Source organism: Convolutriloba macropyga, chromosome 15, assembly GCF_964194025.1.
Source record: "Convolutriloba macropyga chromosome 15, txConMacr16.3, whole genome shotgun sequence".
Lineage (NCBI taxonomy): Eukaryota > Metazoa > Xenacoelomorpha > Acoela > Convolutidae > Convolutriloba > Convolutriloba macropyga.
In genome coordinates, this window is record NC_134482.1 from 27,762,378 (window position 1) to 27,787,788 (window position 25,411).

Here is a 25,411-nt window from a genome sequence, read left to right on the forward strand (position 1 = left end):
TCATGAAAGAATAGGTTTTTAAAAAGAACTTAAAAAAAGAAACGAACTTTGTAATACAAGGGTACATAAAGCCAAAAACAAATTTTCGGGCAAGCAAGAGTAACAAAAGGATCACAAAACAACTCGAAAGTCAGGTCTGAGATTATATGAAAACAAAAAATTGCAACAAAATAAGAAACCAAAAAATTCTGATTTTTAGTTATATTTCTCAACAAAAATTTTATACGAAAAAAACTGCACTCACATGGTATTTAAAAACTTCGTAGTTGATGAGTTTTTTCAAATCACACATAAGGTTGTTAAGCAAAATAATAAACAGGGATAAAATTCACCTGAAAATCAGCAAAGCAGCTGAAAAATCTGCAAAACAGCATGAAAATCAATAATTACCAAAAACGTTCAAATCAATATCAAAACAACCTTATCGTTGATCCAAAAATTGAAACCTAACCTCTAAACAAAAAATTATTTAAAAAGCCGCGCATGAACAGGAAATTCAGCTCGCTTACACAAAAAATCATACCTCAATTTTTCTCTTTATAACCGTAGTTTAACAGAAAACCAGTCTTTTCGCTTCACTCACATTTTTCGACATCCAAACAACTCCACAATTTTTAATTCAATCCATAACTTTCTAGCAACTGAATTCCTGCTTCAAACTTCATCACAGTAAAGTCCAGATACAAAATTTTCAAAAAAACAGCACCTTGCAATCATAACTTTGACCAATAGTTGAATGAGGAAAAAACGAGGAAGGGATTAGATTTTTTCAACACAACCAACCAAAGTTCCTGTGCTCTTTTCTTTCAGTATACAGGGAAGTCCGGGGAAACAAAAAAAACAAAGCAACGAAGTGCACAAAAATTCCAAAAAGGACTGGCGTCAAACGAACTCCAATTAAAAGAGCGGAAGCATGGCTGTTGCTTTTGCTCAGCTTAAGCACATAAAAGATAGTCTCAGTGGACAGACGATCAAAGCGTGAATTGCAGTGAGCTGGAGGTAGAAAGGGCGTCCTTCAGCAGCTTTGAAGAATAGTACACCAAGAGCTGCTTAAATCCCTGAAATAGACGCTCAGACACTTAACTCCACAAAGCTTCACACCGCTTTCTCCTATTTTGGAAGACGTATAGTCAACTTAACTTGGTCAATAGAGCGCGAGAATGTTCGAGCGAAGCCAAAACAAAAAAGCAAAAATTTTGCAAACTAAACATTGAAGGGCCCAGAGAAATATCGATTGCCACATCTAAGAAACAAAACGTCAAAACTATTCTACTTAGCCAATGGACTCAGAAAACTACTACTCAATAGAAAAAAATATCACCTACGTTTTATGCGTCATGCGCTATAGATCTTAGCATAAATAGCATAATTTTTTGAAGAAGCTTTCTTTTTACAGAAAAACTAAAAATACTTTTATTTAAGTCTCAAGGTTTCATTTTAAGCAGCCTTTATTGTATAGGACTCCTTTAGTGATTTTTAAAAAATTAGAAAAGACCAATTGAACTTGATATAGAAAAAACTAAAAAAGAAACATAACCGACTTAAGTCGATCGAAATTCTCAAATGACTACCGACTGGTTAGTTTCGTCAGTACCTAGCAATGGTTTAGTGAGGTCAGCGTTAACTCAATTTTATTCTCTCGAAAACTGCAATTTCAAAAGGAACCACCAGCCTTTCCGCTCCACTCATCAGTTTCTTTTTGAGCAGCCAGACAACTCCAAAATTTTTCAGGCGTTTCATTTCGTTCTTCACAATTCACTCTGAGTCTTTCTTCGAGCCGTAAAAATGAGAGCACCTAAATGAAAGACTGGCGGCTACTATCCACAACAACGGGGATACCCCCGAAAAGAAGTCAAATTTGACTTCTACTTCAGCCTCTTACACACACTAACCAGAACCGCAATGTTGAAAATTTTGAAAAGAAGGGAAACATCGATTGCAACATCTAAAAAACAAAACGTTAATACTATTCTAATTACCCATATGGACTCAGAAAACTATTACTCGATAGAAAAAATGTCAAATACATGTTGGGCGCCATGCCCTATAGATCTTAGTATATATTGAATAATTTTAAAGAAGCTTTTTTACTGTAAAATTGCAATAGAAAATCCTTTTGTTAATTCAGTCTCCATGTTTTATTATAAGCAGCCCTCATTGCATACGACTCTTTTATTGACCTTAAAAAATTAGAAAACCTAATTGAACTTGATATTGAAAAATCTAAAAAGGAAACATAACCGACTAACGTCGATCGAAATTCTCTTAAACGACTAGCGAGAGTTTAGATTCGTCAATACCTAGCTATGGTTTTGTGAGCTTAGCGTTATTTCAAAAATTTTTCTCTCGAAAACTTCATTTTCAACAGAAAACCAGCCGTTCCGCTCCACTCGTCAGTTTTTGTTTTCAGCAGCCAAACCACTCCAAAATTTTTCAGGCGTTTCATTTCGTTCTTCAAAATTCACTCTAATGAAAGTCTTTTTCGAGTCGTAAAAAGGAGAGCGCCTAAATGAAAGGCTGACGGCTACTATTCAAAACAACGGGAATACCCCGAAACGAAGTCAAACTTGACTTTTACCGCAGCCTCTTATGTTGAAAGTATAATGTTAATTGTTTAAAGTATGGAAAGATATACGTACCTCATCCACGTGCTGATTTACATCTTGGTTATTTATGAAATGAGTGAATGCAACAAGGAGCTAACACGTGCTATTTATACTAGATTTGTCCCCAACTTTTCATATTGTTATGTGTGATATGATGACCCTTGATCTTTTAGAGAAGTAAATTATCAGTGTAAATAGCTAGTTAAGATCGGATGTCATAAGAAGTCAAGGAAGTTATAAATTAAAGGTGATCACCATGAATGTAAAAGTGCGGTAATTTGGGGTAATAAAAATGGACTGAATTTCGTGTTAATAGCCACAGTTGTCAACCATTATTTCTAATTTAACTATTTGATTACAAGATTTGTCTCTGCGTTCCCATTAACCGACAGGTTATCGGCCCAGAGCTTTTCTAAGTTAAGTAATCAATCCCCCATCGTAAATAGAAAAACGTTGTTGCTGCGCCTCTTTGCTACATAAGAGGATCGCTGAAATCACTGGGGGAGGAAGACAGAAGACAAGGAGAGACAAGCCTTGTAGTCAAGAAGTGGCCAAGTGAGACCAGAAGAAGCAAGAGTAAGAAGCTTGTGTAACTGGTTGGGGGACCTCAGTTGCGGAGTTGAAAGCTTGTGTGACTGGTTGGGGGATTTCAATTGTGGAGTTGAAAGCTTTTGTAAGTGGTTGGGGGACTTCATCTGTTGAGTCGAGAGCTTGTGTACCTGGTCGGGGGACTTCAATCGTGGAGTGCTAAGTGTGTGTGTAGCTAAGCAGAGGATTCTGCTTGTGAAGTCAAGAGTGAGTGGAGCTGTTGTGGGGGATCAAAAAGGAGCGCGGAGGTTCAATTGTATAACAGAGCTGTCGGGGAACCAGGATTGCTTAGTATAGCTGAGAACAGCTCAGCTTAAACAACTGTTTCATTTTCAATTGTGTGTGCTGTGCTTCTGTAAGATACAAGTTTGGTCGAAAGACACAAAAGTTGGTGGTAAAACATTTCTTAATTAGGACTAGGATTAGGGTTCGAGTACATTATCCTCGGAGGGTGTTGGTATCCTCATCGTGCTTAATCGCCGCAGAAAAACCCTGGCTCAATGTCAATGTCCTGCTTTCGATTTTGTCAAGGATATTACAGAACTCGAACAGAACACCAACTTCTAGATTAATTTAGTCGACCAAACTCTTTTTGCTTAGTGTTTTTTTAAAAAGTGCTACCATATTACGACAAGTGCTAACCTGGTGCTAAAAAGCATTTTTGGATACACAAACATAACGACTCACCGCTTCGTCGCCCTATAACACAGCCACCAACAGGCAACAGATTCATACACGCGTAGAAAGGAAAGGAGTTTTGACCTAAGTCCGAACAAGATTTTTTTTCACAGCCCGACCCTTTTTACAAAAGAATATTTACCTAGAGCAGTACTAGCTTAGAAAAACAAAGGACATAGTTGGGGCATCATAAGTCTTTGGTTCAGTAGGGAACAATTAAAGCTAAAGAGTTAATTTGAGGCGAACGGAAATTAAACGAAAGTAAGACAGGCCTAACAATGAGCTCAAAATTAGAAAGATTGGTATTCAGCGGGCGTGAGGATGATTTCTTGTATTTTGCTGAACAGTTTGAGGCTCGTAAGCACTCTTTAAAACTTGGTAAAGTTCTTAGTGGAGAAGCCACCTATCTAGATTATGTGCCAGCTGTTAGAAATAATTCTTCGGAGGAGCAACGTAGGCAAGCTATAGAAAAAGGGAGGGAAGAACTAGAAGAGAAAAAGAAGACATTGTGGTACGAGTTAGTTCAGGCTTTAGACAAAACATCAGTTCTTTTTCTTAGACCACATAAGGGTGATGGCACTAGAGCTTGGGATGTACTGTGTAAACGCTTCAAAATTTTGAGACCCCAGCTACACAAATTGATAGCGCAATTAACTAGCCTTAGGAAGACTTCAAGTGAGAGTATAGTAGACTATCTCACCAGAGCAGATGATATGCAATACAACTTAACACTAGTGAATGAAGGAATTAGTGAAAAAATGTTTGTCTCAATAATTCTAAAAGGGCTCCCGAAGGAATATGAAAATTTCGCAACACTCGTGAAATACAGCAAAGACGAGAAAACTCTAGAGGAAATAAAACGAGACCGGATAAACTTCGATAATGAAAATGCAAAAACCAAAACAGAGAGCGTATTCTTCAATAAGGAACGGAAATGTTTCAACTGCCAGAAAATGGGACATATCGCAAAAGAATGTAGGTTTAAGAAAACGATTCCTGAACAAACCAAAGCTTCTCAAATGAATTGTTTTAAGTGTGGTGAGCACGGACATATAGCTAAATTTTGTAGAAAACAACAGAAATATGAGAAAAGGTTTGTAAGTCAAAGCAGGAGAACCAACCAGAGGGGCACGCAAAATTTAGTTGAGGAGCAGAATTTAGAAGAAGAAGAAGAGATCTTTTCCTTCTTTCAAACGTCGGAAAACAACCTTGCAAAAGAGCTAGTTTTAGACTCAGGTGCTACCAGTCATATGATTAGAGATGAAAGTTTATTCATAGATATAGACAAGGAGTATTCTGGTACCATCACTAATGCAAACAGCAGTAAAAGTTCAATTAGTGGGAAAGGAACAGTTGAAATTAGGGTTTTGGATTCCAATGGTTTAGCGCGAAAAATAAGATTAAATAATGCGTTGCTTGTTCCCAACAACACAAGGAATCTGATATCAGTGTCAAAACTTAGAGCAACAGGCAATGAGGTCGTCTTTGGTGTGACTTTAGAAATACGAACTAAGAACGGAAAGAGATAATTTATTTATCTGGCACAACATTGATTACGGCGAGCAGTGCAACTTAGCAAATGGAGATCCCCTTAGTTTGTGGCATAAGCCTTTGGGTCATAACAATGTTGAGGACATATACAAATTAAAAGATCACGCAGTGGGGCTAAAAGTAAACGAGCATGATTTAGCAAACTGTGAAATATGTCAGCTAAATAAATCAAAGAAACTTCCAGTACCAAGAGACTCAGGAACAAGAGCAAGTGAAGTCTTAGAAATTGTTCATACCGACATATTAGGGCCCATCCAACCGGAAGCGGTTGATGGTCATAGGTATGCAATAGGTTTCGTGGATAGTTTTAGCAGATATCAGAAACTATATTTTTTGAGGACAAGGGACGAGGCCTTTGAAAAAGTTGAACAGTTCTTTGCAGACATAGGACAACCAGGAACCTTAGTTTGTGACGGTGCAGGGGAATATGTGTCAAATGACATAAAACAATTATGTAGACGAAAAGGCGTTAGGCTTGAGTTCTCGGCACCGTATACACCACAAGAAAACGGAAAGGTTGAGAGGAATTGGGGGACAATCACCCCAATGGCTAGATGTCTTTTAGAGCAGTCAGGTTTAGAAAAAGAGTATTGGCCATATGCAGTTAACATGGCAAGTGAGATAAAAAATTTTTGTTTCCATTCAGGTATTCAGAAGACACCTTTTGAGGCAATGTACAAGAAGAAACCTAACTTAGAATCAATCAAAGTGTTTGGTTGTTCAGCTTTCGTTCATGTTGAAAAAAAATTTTCGTGGTAAGATTGATAGAACTTCTCAAAAAGGAAAATTCTTAGGGTCTTCAGACAATAGTAAGACTTATCTGGTAGGTACTCCAAATGACAAAGGGGTCTTTAAGGTTAGAAAATCTCGCAATGTAACTTTCAACGAAAACGAAATGTTTATTGAAGTCAAAGAAAAGAAGGAGGAGATAGTCCACAAGCATCATTCAGATGGTGATAGAGATTTAAACACGGTAGCTTTCCTTGGTGAAATTGTTAACAACGAATTGCTACCTAAGTCTATTGATGAAGCAATTAGGGATAAAAACTGGTACGAGGCAATGAAGTTAGAATACAACTCATTAGTGGAAAATAAAGTTTGGGAACTGGTAGAAAACAAAGGAAATAAACCCATTGGTAGCCGCTGGCACTTTGCTCTTAAGTTTGGTCCTAGTGGAGAGATAACAAGGTATAAGGCAAGATTCGTAGCAAAAGGATTTAGCCAAGTTCCAGGTCGGGATTACAACGAAACCTACCCACCAACAACACGCCTCTCAACAATTCGAGTACTGATAAGCTACGCAGTATATAAAAAGACTGAGTTAAAACAAATGGATATCAAAACAGCATACTTAAACGCTGACATCGAAGAAGAAATCTTTATGCAACAGCCCGAAGGGTTTGAAAAGTTTGACAAGCAAGGAAATCCATTAATTTTTAAGCTGAGGAAAAGTTTATATGGATTGAAACAGTCCGGTAGAAAATGGTACTTAACAATCAAAACTTTTCTCATCTAATTAGGTTTCACGCCGGCTTTTCAAGATGAGTGTCTTTTCATAAAGAAAGAAAATGGTATAGAAGGATTAGTGTGTCTTTGGGTAGATGATATGGTGATATTGGGATTGCAGGAAGACTTTTGTGAAAACTTTAAAAATAAAGTTAGTGAGCAATTTCAAATTAGCAGTTATGGAGATCTTAGCTGGTTCTTAAATATAAAAATTGAGCGAACACAAAACGAAATTATGCTAAGCCAAGAAGCATATGCAGAAAAATAACTAGAGAAATTTAACATGAGCGAATCAAAGACACTGGAAACACCTTTAAATGTTAGCCTGAAACTATCAAAATTAGATTCACCAGAAATAGGCAGCAATGAGCATAGAGAAATGCAATCATGTGATTATAGGGGTATAGTGGGATGTTTGAACTATTTGGCCTTAACAAGTAGACCAGATATTGCGCACGCAGCCAATTTATTGAGTTCGTTTGTTGAAAATCCTGGAAGGCGATATTGGAATGCGGCAAAAGGGTGTTTACGTTACCTAAAAGGTACAAAATCAGAGAAGATAATTTTTAGAAAAAGTGAGAAACTGGAGTTAACAGGATTTTCAGACTCAGATTGGGCAGGCAACATAGACAATAGAATAAGTACAAGTGGTTTTTGTTTTAAACTTAATAATAGTTCAGGTGCAATCAGCTGGGCTAGCAAGTTACAAAAGTGTGTATCTACTTCAACAGCTGAGGCTGAGCTTAACGCCGTAGTAGAGGCCAGTAAAGAAGCAGTACATTTAGTTAACTTATTACGAGAATTAGATTTAGAAATCCAGCAGCCAGTAAACGCCTTTGTAGACAACCAAGCTTGTATTGCTCTAAGTAAAAATTAGATGAATCACGGAAAGACAAAGCACTTTTCATTAAAAGTGCACTTCGTTCGGAATTTAGTCCAAAGTCGACTATTAGAGCTAAACTACTTACCTACCGATCGCATGCCGGCAGACACACTTACAAAAGCATTGGGGAGGACCAAAGTATCACTTTTTCGTGATGTCCTTCTCGGAACAAACACTTAACATGATAAGAGGAGTGTTGAAAGTATAATGTTAATTGTTTAAAGTATGGAAAGATATACGTACCTCATCCACGTGCTGATTTACATCTTGGTTATTTATGAAATGAGTGAATGCAACAAGGAGCTAACACGTGCTATTTATACTAGATTTGGCCCCAACTTTTCATATTGTTATGTGTGATATGATGACCCTTGATCTTTTAGAGAAGTAAATTATCAGTGTAAATAGCTAGTTAAGATCGGATGTCATAAGAAGTCAAGGAAGTTATAAATTAAAGGTGATCACCATGAATGTAAAAGTGCGGTAATTTGGGGTAATAAATATGGACCGAATTTCGTGTTAATCGCGACAGTTGTCAGCCATTATTTCTAATTTAACTATTTGATTACAAGATTTGTCTCTGCGTTCCCATTAACCGACATCTTACACACCCTAACCAGAACCGCAATTTTGAAAATAAACATCCCCTTACAATCAGAATCTTGACCTATAGTAGAATGAGAACAAAGAAGAGAATAGATTTTTTAAACGAAGCTAACCAACGCTCTGAAGATCACCATTATCAGTAGAGGGTTTCATCGTCCTGTCTTCATTCGGTCTTCAGGCAAGTCAGGGAAAACAGAAACATCATAAAGCAACGAAGTGCGCAAGAATTCCAAAAAAAGACTGGAGTCAAACGAACCCCTCTCAAAAGAGCGAAGCATGGCTGATGCTTTTGCCTAGCTTTAGAACAAATAAGATAGTCCCAGTGGGCAGACGATCAAAGTGCGACTTGAGGTGAGCTGGAGGTAGAAGAGGCGTTCTTGAGCAGCTTTGTTGAATAGTACACTAAGAGATGCTTCTTAAATCTCTGAAATAGCCGTTTGGACACTTAATTCCCCAGGACATTACGCCACTGTCTCCCATTTTGGAAGACGGAAAGTCAACTTAACTTGGTCAAGCAAGCAAGAGAATGTTCTAGCGAAGAAGCAAAAACAGTAAAGCAAAATTTTTGCAAATTAAAAAATCAATTTAAACAAAATTTGTTCAAAATACGTTCGAGAAAAACAATACAGTGCCCAGAGAAATATCAATTGCCACTTGTCAGAAATAAAACATCAATACTAACCTAATTTATCAATGGAATCAGAAAACTACGACTGGAAAGATTAAAAAAAATGCCAACTACATTTTGGGCGCTTTATTTTTCAAAAACGCTTTATAAAAACGCATTATTTTAAAAACGCTTTATTTTCACTTAACAATTCAAAATCCATATATTATTTAAGTCTCCAATTTTAATTATTAGTGGCCATCATTGTAACCTAATTGATCTTGATATTACAAAAACCTAAAAAGTTAAACAATATAGCTGGCAGATTGCCAGAAAATAGCCGCAATAGATTCGTAGATCGGCAGTCTAAAAAAAACAGTTAAAAAACAGACCAAAAAAATTCGTCTTTTCATTGAAGGCTGATATGTTATATTTTGATTAAAATAAATAAAAGTCAATTTCAAAGTGAGGAAGTTATTTTTGAGAGTTAGGTAAGTCAAGTGTGACCAAAAATTTAATCACACGCCTGAACAAAAAAACTCGCTCCACTAAGAGCGAAAAATGACATCACATGCAATTCAGTTAAAATTGCATGAACGAATGAACAAAAAGTGGCTGTGACGTCATATGGTCGTAACAAAAATCATGACGAAATAAAAAAGCATAGCAGGACAAGTCCTGACGTACAATTCAAAGAATTTTCATTGACTAAACAGAAAACTAGACCTAGAAAGGACTATGAATGGATTGGAAAAACCATTTAAAAAAAAATCCGATCCAAAAAATCGAAAAAACAGAAAAAATCAAAGCGAAATTGCCGCATGTGAACAAAAAACCAATAGCGAGAAAGCGAATTTTTGTTCAAACACCGTTTTCTCACTCTACTTTAAATTCAGAGCGAAAAAATTTCACGCCGCAAAACCACTCGCTTTTTCGCTCCACTTCCTGTTTCGGCGTGACCAAAATCACTACTCCAATTTGACTTCAAAAATCATGAAAATGTGTGAACAGATCTTAAAAAAAAGACAGCGCCCCAATACAATTCAAATTCTTTGAATTGTAAAAAAAACCAAGAGAAGGCCAATAATAGCCCCAGCTATCGCTGTGCGGCTATTAATAACCAACTCGGTCGAAATACCCTCGAGCGACTAGCAAGTGATTAGTTTCGTCAGTAGCCAGCTACAGTTTAGTGAGGTTAGCTTCAGCTTAATTGAAGGTGCGTGGGTTCAGCGCGGCATGGGGAGCACACCTTGTGGGGGCGGGGGTCAGCTGGCCGGGTTATTCCGAGTGGAACAATGTCCAGTGGGTGCGCATTAAGGCGGGGGGCTGATGCGAGGACGGGGTCAATTGGGGGTCAAACTATAAGAACCGCCCTTCACATTATAATTTTATGTATCCAACACAGTTTCGGTGAATCGAATAATTAGAGTCCAGTAAAACAAAAGGCTCTAAGAGAACTCAATGCGTTTCTAGTGCTACCTGTTATCGTTTTTGTTGAGAATGAAAAGCCAAAAGTGAGATCAAATTTATCCATATATAGAGATACAACAAAGCCATATATAGAGAGACCAAACTGATCAATTACGGTTTATGTTGAGAAAAAATGTAAAACAAAAAAAAGAGTCAGACGACAAAACAAAACTAAAAGCACCGCAGCTATAAAACAGAGTAGATAATTGGATTTGAAGGCCAGAAGATGGAGGGGGCTTGAGAACAAAAAGGGGTGGGGGAACAAAATTAGGTGTCTTTACTTCTCAAATTGAGAAATCGGGAAATTACACCTCCTCGACTGTTTAACGTTATATTTATTCAAAATCGGGAAATTACACCTCCTCGACTGTTTAACGTTATATTTATAGACAAGTAGAACCTAAAGAGCAGCTGGACCCAAATAAAAGATTCAAAATTTTGTTGAGAGCTATAATAGGAGTGTCCGAAGCGTATAAACGTAATTCACATAAAAAAAAATAAAATTGAAATCAGAACTAAAATTTCGAAACATAGCCGGCAGATTGCCGGAATAGCTGCGAAAAAATAGACTTGCTTGCCGTATAATAGAGATAGAAACAGATACAGATCTAAATTGAAGCCGCTCAAAACGCCAGGTTAAAACCTTTACTGCACAAATGAGTTCCTTTGACCTTAAACTAATTCAAATTTAAGTGCAAAAGTCATTTTTTTGAGTGAAGTAAGTCAGGTATGATCAAAATCTGAACACGCAAATGATTCTAAAAACCTTTACTAGAGAGATAATGAGAAATGAAGTCACGCGAGCAAACGCCGTTAGTGAGAGGAAGAAGTCATTCAGAAAATTTGACTTTTTCAGCTTTGCTGTGTGATCAAATATAAAACGAAAAAGACATTCAGACGACGAAACAAAAAAACACAGCAGGACAAATCCTGACGTACAACTCAAAAAATTTTCACTGAATAAACAAAAAACTAGACCTAGAACTGAATGAGTGAATTGGGAAAACCATTTCTTAAAAAAATTAGATCAAGAAACGAAAAAAAAAACAGAAAATCAATGTCAAAATGCCGCTAGCCAGAACAAAAAACCAATAGCGAGAAATGTAAATTTGATTCTAACCAAAAAACTAGGCTTAGAATGAACTATGAATGGATTGGGAAAACCATTTAGAAAAAAAAAATCAATAAAAAAAACGAAAAACAAAAAAAAAATCAGAGTGAAATTGCCGCATGTGACAGCGCCCCAATACAATTCAAATTCTTTCAATTGTAAAAACATAGCAGGACAAGTCCAGGCGTACAATTCAAGTCATTTTCATTGACTAAACAAAAACTAGGCCTAGAACGGGCTATGAGTTACTTAAAAGTTAGAGCAAAAAAATTCACGCCGCAAAACCACTCGCTTTTTCGCTCCACTTCCTGTTTCGGCGTGACCAAAATCACTACTCCAATTTGACTTCAAAAATCATGAAAACATGTGTGTTAGAAAAGACAGCGCCCCAATACATTTCAAATTCGTTGAATTGTAAAAACCAAGAGCATCGCAATATAGCTCCGCTCAGCTTACAGCTTCGCAGCTTTAAAAAGGCTCAAAAAAGTTTTTTGGAAAAATTCTTATACAAAAACGGTTCAAAAGATGCCCCGGTTCAAAATATCCAAAAGGTTATCCTGTCAATTTCAAAACATCAACGATAGTTGGTCTTTCATTATCTATATATTTTCTTTCTTTCTTTACTCTGTGGCTATAGTCCCTCCAAGTCATTAGGGACAAGTATTAGAATTTAGAAGAGAAAGGTGAGTGCCTTGCAGCATCCATAATATCTTCGAGAGGTATATCGTGTTCTGCCGTGACAGTGGCAACTCTCTCCCTCTGTTCCTCTGTCATCATCAGCTCGCTAACATTCAGCCCTTTCTCACTCAGCTCTTGCAGGGATCCGCAGCCCAACATCTCACCCTACGAACACATCAAACTAATTATTATGAATGACCGCGAGAAAGGTCTATGGTCCTTTGTCATTGAGCCATTCTAACTCACAAAATGCTCAGTTTTATTGTTGGGACCGATACCATAAGTTTAGGTTACGCGAATCTGCTAGGAGTCACTGGGACTCTATGGCGTTTATGGAGAACCGCGTGATGTTTGGAGATATTAAGCCAGAACTTCAAAGTGAGATCTATAGAATCACGTAGCGGCCAGAGAAAAAACATTACTAGCAGATTGCCAGAAAACAATCGCAATAGCTTTGTAGATCTGCAGTCTAAGACTCAAAAGGATAGTAACAGGAACAGACCAAAGAGAAATTTCATTTTGTGAAATTCTGAGATGTTATATTTTGAATAAGTTATTGCTTAATAAGTTATTGCGTATAAGTTATTACTGCTTCTATTAGCTGCTCTCCAACAACCCTCATTTAGAGTGACATGCACTCACTTGACCTAATCTCTTTGAATTAAAGTAAAAAAAGTCAGTTTCAGAGTTAGGAAGTCATTTTTCAGAGTGAGGTAAGTCACGTGTGACCAATAATTTAATCACGAAAAAAAACAAAACGACCTCCACTAAGACTGAAAAATGACGCCACGCACGCACTTCAGTCGCAATTGCATGAAAAAATGAACAAAAAGCATATTTGAAGTGGTTGTGACGTCATACTGTAGTAACAAAATTCTTGACGACGAAATAAAAAACATAACAGGACAAGTTCAGACGTACAATTCAAAGAATTGACTAAACAAAAAACTAGATCTATAAAGGACTAAGTGAATTGGGGAAAACCATTTCTTTAAAAATCAGATCAAAAAAATTTTGAAAAAGCAGGAAATAAATCTCACAATGGCGCATGTGAACAAAAAACCACTAGCGACAATTGGAAAATTGGTTCAAACAAAAAACGGGTCTTTCCCATTATAGCCCCCCAGCTTAGTGGTCAGATAACCTATAGCCCCCCATCATGGTAAATATACCAATATGGGGGCTCTAATTTCATGGGGGGCTATAATGTGAAAAACCCCAAAAAACTAGGGGCTAGAATGAACTATGAATAGATTGAGAAAACCATTGAAAAAAGAAATCCGATCCAAAAAATCGAAAAAACAAAAAAAACAAAGTGAAACTCCGCATGTGAACAAAAAACCACTAGCGAGAAGGCGTTTTTTTTTCAAACACCGTTTTCTCACTACTTTAAAATGAGAGCGAAAAAATTTCACGCCGCAAAACCACTCGCTTTTTCGCTCCACTTCCTATTTCGGCGTAACCAAAATCCCTACTCTAACTTGACTTCCAAAATCATGAAAATGTGAGAACAATGACCGCAGTCAAAATTACAGAAGTTGCTATAAACATTCCCGAAAGTTGATGTTCATCACTTTCTTCCTTTTAAAACGTAACCTATACTTAACACACATTTGACAATTTTTATTTTTAAAAAAACATGGGGTGGGAGGAAGGGGGTAAGCGATGGGGAGGGGGGTAGGGTTGTGCGAGAGCTGGACGAGAGGGTCCAAATCACCAGATTGGAGGAGGGTGGACGGGAGTGTCGGAGGGGGGCACTATTAAAGAGGGTCAAGAAGACTAAGAACCACCTCCTCACACACCCAAAAATTTTCTCAAAACAGTTGATGAATTGGATATTTAGATACTAGTAAAGCACAGGGCTCTAAGAGAGCTGCTCGGCCACTTGATGCCCTCCGAGCCATACCTGTATATACCGTTTTTGAGGACAAAAAGTCAAATGGGTCAGAAAAAAAATCGGTCAAGCAAAAAATCGCATAGAAAACCACATGACTAATATGATGGCTACAAAATTCTTTTGAGAGCAATTAACAAGACGGCTCGTTCCAACATTGTCAATGAAGGCACAAATATTGGCGTTGAGAAAGAAAACGAAATTAGATTCACCTTTAAGTCAGAGAAGCTTGAGCAATCATTGAGGAGAGAGATGGAACGAAATAACTAATTAGCCCAGCCTCCTTAATTAAAAAAGAAATGCTTTATCCATTTTTGGTTCACTGTCTATAAAATGAACAAAAAACCGGTAAGAGAGAAACAAAACTTCCATCGAAAGAATCATCGATCTTAATGCGTCACAAATTATATAGTCAGGAGCTTCCAGCTCTGTGTTTTCAGCCAGTTGTATTCAAATACCTAATATTCAAATAAAACTTTTTATGAAATCAAATCATGAAAATGAAAAAAAAACAAAAAACGAAGACAAAAAATCTCAGAAAAAGGATAAAATTGATTTTTATTAATTGATGAAAGCAGAGCAGATTGTAACTATGAATCGCAGGAAATTGTTAGACTGATACATGCTATAATGTGGAGAATAAGGAGAAACAAAAACACAAAACAAAGACCAGTTCTTGATTTTTGGAAGTTAAAAACTAAATTGAAAAAAAATAAAAAAAAAATTATCGAAAGACTAAAAATCAGCAAAAGTGTTTAAAAAAAACCTTTACATTAATCAACAAAAAGGCGAAAGAAACAGTATAATTTAAAAGCAAAAAATCCTTCAAAATGAAATCTTTGATTCCAATAATATTTGTAAAAAACAACTGGTCAGAATGTTTAAAAGGCATTTCAATCAAATTCTCAGTGCCGCACTACCAAATGAAATCAATTTAAAAAAAACCAAAAAACGCATTAGACTCTTAAAAACACTGGTTCACACATTAAAACATCTTTGATTTAAAATTTTTTTAGACAGAAAACTTAAATATAAACAAAAAACTGGGCCAATTGGACAAAAAAGCGGTTAAAAATGGTTATCTATATGCGGCATTCTGTAAAAAAAAACACTTCAAAGTCGAAAAATAATCCAATGATCGAAGCGCATGATTAAAAAACCTTTCTCGCTCAAAAAAATTAGTTCACACGTCAATTTCACCCTTTTGAATTTAGGTCAAGACGCCGTCTAAACGAATAGTACTTCGGTCGAGTAGTACTTCGAGTCGTAAAAAGACTGATACAAAACCAATACTCCTCTTCGAGTCGGAAAAAAATAAAAGGAGCGCAATAACGGCCTGTTACGAAGCCGAGGGCGGCTATTGAAAAAGTATATAAACTCGGTCAAGCAGAAATTTTGCATAAAAAAGGCTCACTACTACAATAATTGCTTTAGACTTCGTCCGAGAGCAATTATTAAGGTTTAAAAATGATAGAACTCACAAAAACTTCCTTTTACTTGTAACACGATAAAAATTAATTGATATACTGAGCATATCAAGCGTGCATGAAGATAATCAATTTCCTCTATTTGAAGAAACTAATATTCAAAGAAACTGTTATAATGAATCTCATGGCGTGATGGCTTCCAGTTAAACACAGTAAGATGTCTGAGCGATTCTTGACAGGCAAAAAATTTGAGTCTTGTGGACAACCGGATTTGAAACGCAACATTAGTTTAATCACCGTTGATACATCACAGTGTAAGCAAATTTGAAAATATTTAAACAGTGAGCAGTTATTCATGTCTGTTCAAAGCCATGTTCTTTTATTTTACAATAATTCTAACTTTTATAGAATCATATAGAAATCATCACATGTAAGTTGATCCTAATTACAGCAAAAATCAGTTCACCAGTCTGAAAATCAAAAACTTTACAAGGATTTATTGAATTCTACTCAGAGAAAAATAAAAATCATTGCATTTGAAAGATTCAAAGGAAAGATGAACACAAGGCTCAGATGGTTGAATAGAAAGTTGAACCTCGTGCAGGAGAACAATTTTGGTGGCATAGGGCAAGTACTGCATCTGATGGGTGGCTAGGATGACTATTTTGGACTTGAGATATTCTGTGATACAGCTGAAGAACCACAACCACAAACTATTATCATTAATTATAGTTAACTCAACAAAATAAGTCATAGATGATGATAATCAATAGTTCTACTTTTCAGACGCCAGCTCTATAAGTACAACTGTATCAGTTTTGCTAGCAGAAAGAAGTATTTCGTGCCATCAGCAATACAATCTTTTCTCTGTTGAATTGATTTTGATGACCAAATGAACTCTATGGCGCAGACCGACATGAGGATTAAGATCTCGAAACGGCCTTTATCAGCATCTAGTACACTACAGTGGTTAAATAACTTCTAGCATTCGAAAAAGACTTTTATTCTCACTGGGTTATGAGCCTTTTCAACAGTTGCTATGGGACACATAATTTTCATCAACCACATTTTGGTGCTAACTTTTCGAAGAGTGCTTTGCTGACATGATTATCCACGGCTGAGAGTGGATCATCTAGCAAAACTATTTCTGCATCTCTGTATGCTGCTCTGGCCAATCCAACTCTCGCTTTTTGGCCCCCACTCAGACCGGCGCCCCTCTCCCCCACTATCGTCTGGTCACCATCGGGCATAATTTCAAAGTCCTGAAATATCAACGAAATGTAAAACTATGGCGAAACTTGTACACAGCTTATTTATAAATCTAACAAATATACTTATATACAATAGAATACGAAAAGGTTCCGGCTATAAATCGTTATCTTTGTTAAGCTGTATCCATTATATTAATTTGAGCAAACTGCAACACAGCCGCCAGATTGCCGGAAAATTGCCGCGATGTACCTCCTTGACCTTGATTGGAAGAAACAAAGCATACCGGTAGATCAACTGGCGACCTGTTATTTGCAAGGCTTCTAAGGGCTGGATTCGGGGTGTAATTGTTATATGAAACATGTAGGGGAAAACTACAAATAAATAGAGCTCTATTAAAATTAGAAGTTGGACATCAAAGTTCAAAACCTAACATAGCCGGCAAATTCTCGGAAAATAGCCGCCGTTGACGCGCTTGACCGCTGTTCACTTCGGGATTGAAACAAAAAAAAGAAAACATAGCTGGCAGAATGCCAGAAAATAGCCGCAAAAGCTTCGTAGATCTGCAGTCTCAAAAAACAGTAAAAAAGACAGACCAAAATAATTCGTCTTTTCATTGACAGCTGATATGTTATATTTTGATTTAAAAATCTGTATACATTTTTGCTGCCTCTATTAGCTGCTCTCTACTAGCCTTCATTTAGAGTGAAACGCACCCATTTGACCTTATCTCTTTGAATTAAAGTAAAACATACCCGGCAGATTGCCGGAAAAAAGCCGCCGTTGATTCCAATAAGCATGATTGGGATTGAAATAACAGAAGATATTGAAAAAAAAAGAATTTTGTACAAAAACATTTTTTAAGTCCGATTTATTTTGATGGCATTTCGTAGTTGAACATACTTCTGTTTCTTAGAGAGAGGATACAGGGACTACTATCAATAACAATAAGCATTAGAGATGGTAAATAAGACTTATAGGAACGACGTTCAAATAGCGGGCATCTAAAATTGGGCTTTATGGGTTTATCCCGTTTCTATTTCTGACTTCAATTTTTATACTGACTCTGTTCATTTTGAATTGCTTTGCTGAGCAGCTGATGTTCAAATTCACTTTTAGCAGAATGAGAGAAGAGAGAAACTAGCCTAGCGCAAATTCTTAGCGCAATTCAAATGAATCTATTGATCTTCAATTAAAAACTCTAATTCAATAACTGATTGCAGAAGTAATTTTTTAGTGATGAAACACAAAGTTTTCACACAACTAACCTCACAGATAATGCCCAAGAGTAACAAATGACATCACGCAAACGAATTCAACTGAATGTTGCATTAAATTGAGGTAATCACAGGTCTTCCGATCTTTTTAATACCCTAATAGCTTTTGTTTTGGAAATCAAGTCACTCGCGAAGTGAAATCAAAGATGGTTCTAAAAAACGCTCAAGCAAAAATTTTCCATAAAAAACGACACGCACGTTTACAAACATAACCGACTAACGTCGGACAAATTGCTCAGAAACGACCGGCGAACTTCACACCATAAGTATTAGTCTCCAAAACAGTTTCTGTTAATCGCATATTTGACGACTAGTGGGCTGAACGGCTCTAAGAGAACTTTATGCAAACTGGGCGCTACCTCTTTATCCCGTTTCTGAAGACAAAAGTCAAATGGGTCAGACGAAAAACCGGCCAGGCGAAAAAATTGAATAAAAGACAGAATTAAAATGTTTGCTAAAAATTGCTTTTGAGAGCAATTAACAATGATTTCCTCAGAAGTGCCTGTTAAATCATTTATGATAAAAACATTTCTACTTTAACTCATTGGTAATGAGGATCACAGACAATGACATTACGCCACATAGCAGCAGCTAAAGTGCGCCATCAACAGAGAGAGAGAGAGAGGGAGAGAGAGAGAGAGAGAGAGAGAGAGAGAGAGAGTGAGAGAGAGATAAAACATGGACGAGAAAGAGAAGAAAAGAAACCCTAACCGACAGAGGAAAGAAAGACAGAAATATTTTCAATGATGAAATTCGACTCTGCAACTTCTAGTTCTCTAGCCTTGTTAGTTAATAAATCATACAAAAAAATTGAAAAAAGCAAAATTAAAGACAAAAAGTTTTCAACTTCGCGGTAAAAACAAGTTTAAAACCATTTTCTGTCTCAATAGTTCTGTCAAGTAACCCATCTCCAAGTTTCTTTGGCCAGTAATGGTCGCTAAACTCAAACAAATATTGAGAAATTTTGGAAATTGCAAATTTTGCCAAATCCACAAAATTCAAGATATTAATATCTTAAGAACCATTTCATTGTCTCAAGAGATTATCCAGTATCCGTATCAAGCCTGAAATAGTTTCACAGGCTAACAAATCTATACACTTGGAACATAACAAAATTCCCCAAAAATTAAAAAAAATAAAACATTGATCAACATTCGATTAACTTTAGAAACTATGCAGCAGCTTTTTATCAAACCTTGGAGGTCCCAAGGCCCCTCGTGCCGGAAAAAATACAAAAACAAGAAATTGCAATAATTTTAAAAAATTGCTTGTATTCAAGATACTAAAATCTTGAAAAACTTTCCATTACATCTATAAACTATGCAGTAACATATCAAAACCTGGAGGAAATTCCGATGCTAGAGAAACCTAAAAAATGACAGAAGATTTCAAAAAACTTAAAACAAATTGCAAGTTTTGAAAAAATGCTTTAACTTGTGATATCAAAAACTTGAAATTAATCCATGACCAACAAAAACTTTCCAGTAACTTATCAAACCCGTACGCAGGTTTTCTGACCCCCCAGGCTCAAAAAACCTGAATAATGACTAAATGTCGAAAAAAATCGTGATGTTAAACTCTTGCAAGACATTCCATTAAATCTAGAAAAAATACAGTAACCTAATTTAAAAACTAGAGGAGGTTCCTTGGCTCTTGAGGCTGAAAAAACGTTAAAACGACAAAAATTTTCAAAAAACTTAAAAACATGTTTTATCAAAAAATTGCTAAAATGTAAAATTGAAAAGTTCAGAGACGATTCCATGGCCAATAAAGATTTGTCAGTAACTTATTATCAAACCCCTTAGCAGATATTTTGGCCCCTGGGTCTGGAAAGACCTGAATAAGGAAATATAAATGTCAAAAAACTTGAAAATTGCTCGTTTTGACAGAAATGTCTAAATTTGTGAAGTTAAAATGTTGAAACCATTCCATTACCACTAGAAACTATGCAGTAACCTATTATTAAAACCTAGAGGAGATTCCTTGACACCTTGGGCTAATAAAATTCAAAAACGAATGCTGAAAAAATTTCAAAAAGCTTGAAAAAAATTGTGCAAAAATATAAATAGCATAAATTTGCGTGTTTTTAGCGAGCGGTTGTTAGTCAGTAGCTAGAAGCGCGGGAGGGGGTGTGCATCGAGGGCTGATGGGGCAACAGTGGGTTGGGGGATAACAGCGCGCGTGGGGGTACGGGAGCAATAGTGGTGGGAGGGTTCAACAGTGGGTGGAGGGGTCTTCAATCTCTAAGAACCGCCCTTCACATCATAATTATAAGTCTCCAAAACAGTTCGAACTGAAACAGAGCTGACGGGCTCTAAGAGCACTTAATGCCCGCTGGGCGCTACCTGTTATCCCGTTTTTGAGGACGAAAAGTCAAAAGCGTCAGACGAAAAAACGGTTAAGCGAAAAATCGCATAAAAGACAGACAGGACTACTATAATTGCTACAAACTTCGTTTGAGATCAACTGATAATTACATTTAAACATTACAGTATTAAAAACGTACAAAATGGTAAAGTGACAATATCTCGAAAACACAGCTTAAAGTTTACTAAATGCTTAAAATCTTCAAAAAAAAGGTCCGAAACGTTGAAGTACGTAATATCATTTGTGAGAAAAACCATTTGGGAATAAAAAGTTAGAGATAAACTTTGAAAAAGCTTTGAAAATTCCGCCAAATGACAAAAAAATCACTTCCTTAGAAAAAATTTTCACATCTTCTTTTCTCGCTCTTTCCAGGAACATTGGATGAACAAACACCACTCTAAAACTTCTCTCTGCTTCCGAATTTTGTTCAGCAGATTAACCAAAGCGATTACTTTCACGTGCAGCATTTGAATTTGCAACATGTCAAAAAAGCCAAATAAAAAATACGTCACCAATACGTCCTCTTCGACTCGTAGAAAACTACGATTAGATAGATCAATATTAGCCTCGCTATAGCTTAGCGGCTATGAAGAAGTAGATCATACTGGATTCTGTAGTTGCCATCTAGCACTAAAATTTGCTATTATTTTCACCCAAAAACTGCTATCAAACGGTGGTGGTCAAGCAAGCCGATGGGGAAGCAAGCCGGATTTTGAAAATGAGGGCAAGTAAGCCGAAAATTTTGAGATACCCGTATTTTAAGTTGCCCCTGGCGGGTCTGTGGGCGAGCTTCGCGTTCGTCATCCGGCCCGCAGTTTCCGGATTACATCCCACAGCGGATGAGAGGCATGGCCATGGACAGCGGTCCGCTGAGGCCCGTACCCACTAGATGTCTAAAAATTGACGTATTTTTGTTTCTTTGGTGCATTGAAATACATTATTCACTATAATACCACGCGCAGTATTGATTGTAACGGCTAACAAGGTATTATTTTTGATAGATTACATAACTATTACATAACATTCGGCTTGATTTTCTGTCGGCTTACTTTTACTTCGGCTTCCTCTGCGTTCGCCCTATCAAACACAACTTTCCGTATTCAACAAGAGCTGTATAAACTTACCCTCGTAAGAGAACATGCTTTGACCACCGCGTCGTACTCCTCGTTATCAAAAGGGTATGGCTTTCCGAACAGAATATTGTCCCTGAGACTTCCAGCCAGAATCCATGCCTCTTGAGCTGCATAGGCTATGGCTCCCCTCACTAGTCTATGTCCAGTAACTATTACCATTTCATCAAGTATACAGTCCAACACTGACGACTAAAAACATTACATGATTGCCAGTCAAAAGATATTCACGTGAAAAACTAAAAGAGGAAAACGCTAAGCAAAAACTGCTCGCTCCTATATGGACAAAAATGTTGGGACTTTTGCATATGAAAAGGCTTTTGACGCGCAGTTATGAAAAACAACACTCATTCCCGATTATCACAGAATGGAACAATTGACCAAAAAACGTTCGATTAGAAAACTAATTAGTTAAAAGCGCCGGAAAGTAGCAAAATTTGAGTCATGAAGAATTAAAATATGCAACCAACCCGGCCGTAAAATAGCTTCCGCTCACCCGACTGATCAACGTTGAGATTAAAGCAGTAAGAGAGAAATTGACGACAGTCCTACTTTTAAGTGTCTAATTTGTTCTGCAATTTCATTAGATTCGATGGTGAATTCAGCCTCTCAATTGTTACTTGTTATTCTAAATTGGAACTTTGATAACTTAATGCGCCAAGTCTTGAAAAATTGTCTCTGCGCTCGGGCCTTATTCATTCATCCCGTTTCTATTGATTTCGCCTTTGGACCTTTGAACGTACTCTCGTAATATTGCAAAATGCAATCTAAATCCTATTCAAATAAAACTGAGTGAGGTGAGCCAGAAATAAAATATAAAGTCGTCACCTATCTACAACGGGGAAAAATCGAAAGGATGAACGAATTATCAACATAGTAAGACAAGTCTTAAACCAGAGTTCAAAGATGTTCAGGAATAAACAAATAACTAAACCTGGATCGGATTAGGAACGGATAGGAAAAACCGGATCTATTGTCCCCCCCCCCCCAGTGTTTTTTATGACCTCCAGTTACAAATCATATGTAGTTATATAGCACGTTACTATGTAAGAAAATAGCACGCTCGCCTGGGGGTCATAAAAAATTTATGCTCACTAAGCTGGGGGGGGGGGGGGAACAGACTAGATCCCAAAAATCATCTAGAAAAACATCCTATCAAAAAACTTGACAAACTGTAAAAATGGAACCAAATTCCAGCATGCCATGAAATCGAATTCACGCCATGAAATTACTCGGTTTTTCGCTCCGATTTTGGTTTCGACGTAAATATAATCACCACTTCAATTGGAATTCAAAAGACATCAAAGTGTGTTAACAGATCTTAAAAAACAGCAGGAAAAGTCCTGAACTATAACTCAAAGAATTTTCACAACTTAACAAAAACACTAGCACTAAAAATGACTAGGAATTGGTTCGAAAAAGAATTCAGAACAAGAAACGACCAGAACCTTAAAAAAAATTGAAAACAGAAGTCAAATAGCTGCATTAGAAGACCAGAATTGAGACAGAAAGTTTTTGTTTAAACACCATTTTCTCGCACTAGACTAAAAAAAACAAACAATTTCACGCCACAAAACCACTAGACTTTTTGATCTAAATTCTGTTTTGTTGTGACCAAAATAATCAGTGCTCCATTTTGACTTCGTAAATCTGATATTTTGAGAACAAATTTTAAACACAAAGTTCTTAAAAATGAACCGACTAGCATCAAAACTTTTATTTATGGGTGACAAAATATTAGACAAAGGTAGGGTTCGAACCCCGACCTCGTGAGTCCGATTCCCTCATCTCTGCAGAGGCGTGAACCAATCGGATATCAGGGCCTTGTCATCGTTTCTCTAACAATCGGTTTAGCTTGAACAACAAACTTTATTGAAATCACTCAAAAATCAAGAAATTCACTTAATAGGTCAAAGATTATTCAAGAAGAAATGCGCAAAAACGGTCGAGCAAAACATCTGCATAAAAAGCCCTTACGCGTTTACAATAATTGCTTCTCATTCGAGAGCAATTAAAAAAAACGTAGCCGTAAAAATTCCGAAAAAAAACAAAGTCATTGCTGCATTTAAAAAATGACAAGCTTTTAACTAGCTAACATCCACAGGCATTATGCATAGAAGCGTAAAAAAGCACAAAATACACCTAAATAGTGAACTGACAAAATATAAGCTAAATTCAGTTCCACTTCCAAAAAGAAAAGTACTCATACAAAAAAACTTTGTCTCATGTGGCCGAGAAAAAAAAATTTAGGCAAGCTATAATCAGCCATAAATCTAATGAAATAGAAAAAAATCTCATTTTGTGTCTAATTTTATAGAAAAACTTTTGAGCCAAAAAACTTTATTGAATTCTCAATAGAAAACATTTTGGAGCATTCTGCTTCAATTCAGTTAACAAAAAACTCAAACATACCCGGCAGATTGCCGGAAAATAGCCGCCATTGATTCCAATAAGCATGATTGGGATTGAAAGAATAGAAGATATTAAAAAAAAGACTTTTGTACAAAAACATTTTTTAAGTCCGATTTATTTTGATGGCATTTCGCAGTTGAACATACTTGATTCTTAGAGAGAGGCTACAGGGGCTACTATCAACACCAATAAGCATTAGAGGTGGTAACTAAGACTTATAGGAACGACGTTGAAATAGCGGGCATCTAAAATTGGGCTTTATGGGTTTATCCCGTTTCTATTTCTGACTTCAATTTTTTATACTGACTCTGTTCATTTTGAATTGCTTTGCTGAGCAACTGATGTTCAAATTCACTTTAAGCAGAATGAGAGAAGAGAGAAACTAGCATAGAGAAGTCAAAAAGATTTTACGCAAAATCTCAAAAAAGCGGCAAAATGGTAAGGCGAAAAAAATTTCGACGAAGTAAAAAATAGGAGCGCTATAATAGCCGGCTGAGAAGATGAGGGCGGCTATTAATAAAATATAACTTAGGGCCAAATATCGCAAAAACAGTCAAGCATTGCAAAATGAGCGAAAAATTTTAAATTAGAGTAAAGCTCCTTTCAATTGCCTAAAAGCTTCAAAACTCTCTTCAAAGGAATCATTATAAAATTACCTCAGTCTATAATAACCATTGGGTAAAATTTCAGAACAAAAATTAGTAGCTTGAAAAACCGCTGGCCCTGTTTCAATAGACATCAAGAATCTAAGCACTTTGAATTTCTCCGCTCTTTGAAATTGCTCACCCGCCAAATTATCTTTGAATTTAGTTCACAGCCGGAACTTCCGGATTTCTGGCTCGCTCAATTATTTAAAAAAGGCAGGAAGACTCCGGATTCGACTCGAAGTAAAATTAACTTATGCCCTAACTAATCGCGATCTAAATAAAAACTATTTACATTATTATACCGTTCAATCTGAAACAACAAACGGAGGAAACAAACTAAGGAAACAAAGTGAAAAGCAAAAATTATATCGCTCTTGAAAACTTTTGACATGATGCTACTCCACACCATTGTTTACAACACATTATGTGATATAGTTCATTGATGTTCAACGAGACTAAAAAATTTTAGGGAAGAAAAAAACAATAACAACACACATCAAAAAAGGACAAAAACCGAGCAAAATTGAATTAATTAAAGAAACGAATCATTAATTTTTTTAATAACATTCTCTAAAGAAATGGGACAATCTCATAATTTTTTTTACAATACATCTTAAAAAACGGTTTCCTTTTATTCATTGAGCATCTCACAGTACATACAAATGCACTGGAAAACACTCAAAACGATAGCAAATCAAATGGTTCCCTTAATTTATGAAAAGCTGACCTACCAACCCTTAGATTTTTCATTTACAAAAATATCC

The 25,411-nt window shown here is 36.5% G+C and overlaps 1 protein-coding gene across 2 annotated transcripts in view; it reads right to left on the reverse strand.

The window, feature by feature from the left end:
- The window catches only part of LOC142354452 (ATP-binding cassette subfamily C member 4-like), a 91,723-nt gene that overhangs the window by 25,831 nt on the left and 40,481 nt on the right, over nt 1-25,411 (reverse strand). For both annotated transcript variants that reach the window (XM_075406750.1, XM_075406751.1), the window contains 4 exons: nt 21,583-21,780; nt 16,686-16,867; nt 16,201-16,297; nt 12,298-12,449 (listed from right to left, as the gene is read on the reverse strand). In XM_075406750.1, coding sequence (XP_075262865.1) covers nt 12,298-12,449; nt 16,201-16,297; nt 16,686-16,867; nt 21,583-21,780 — 629 coding nt within the window. The remainder of the gene's footprint in view (nt 1-12,297; nt 12,450-16,200; nt 16,298-16,685; nt 16,868-21,582; nt 21,781-25,411) is intronic.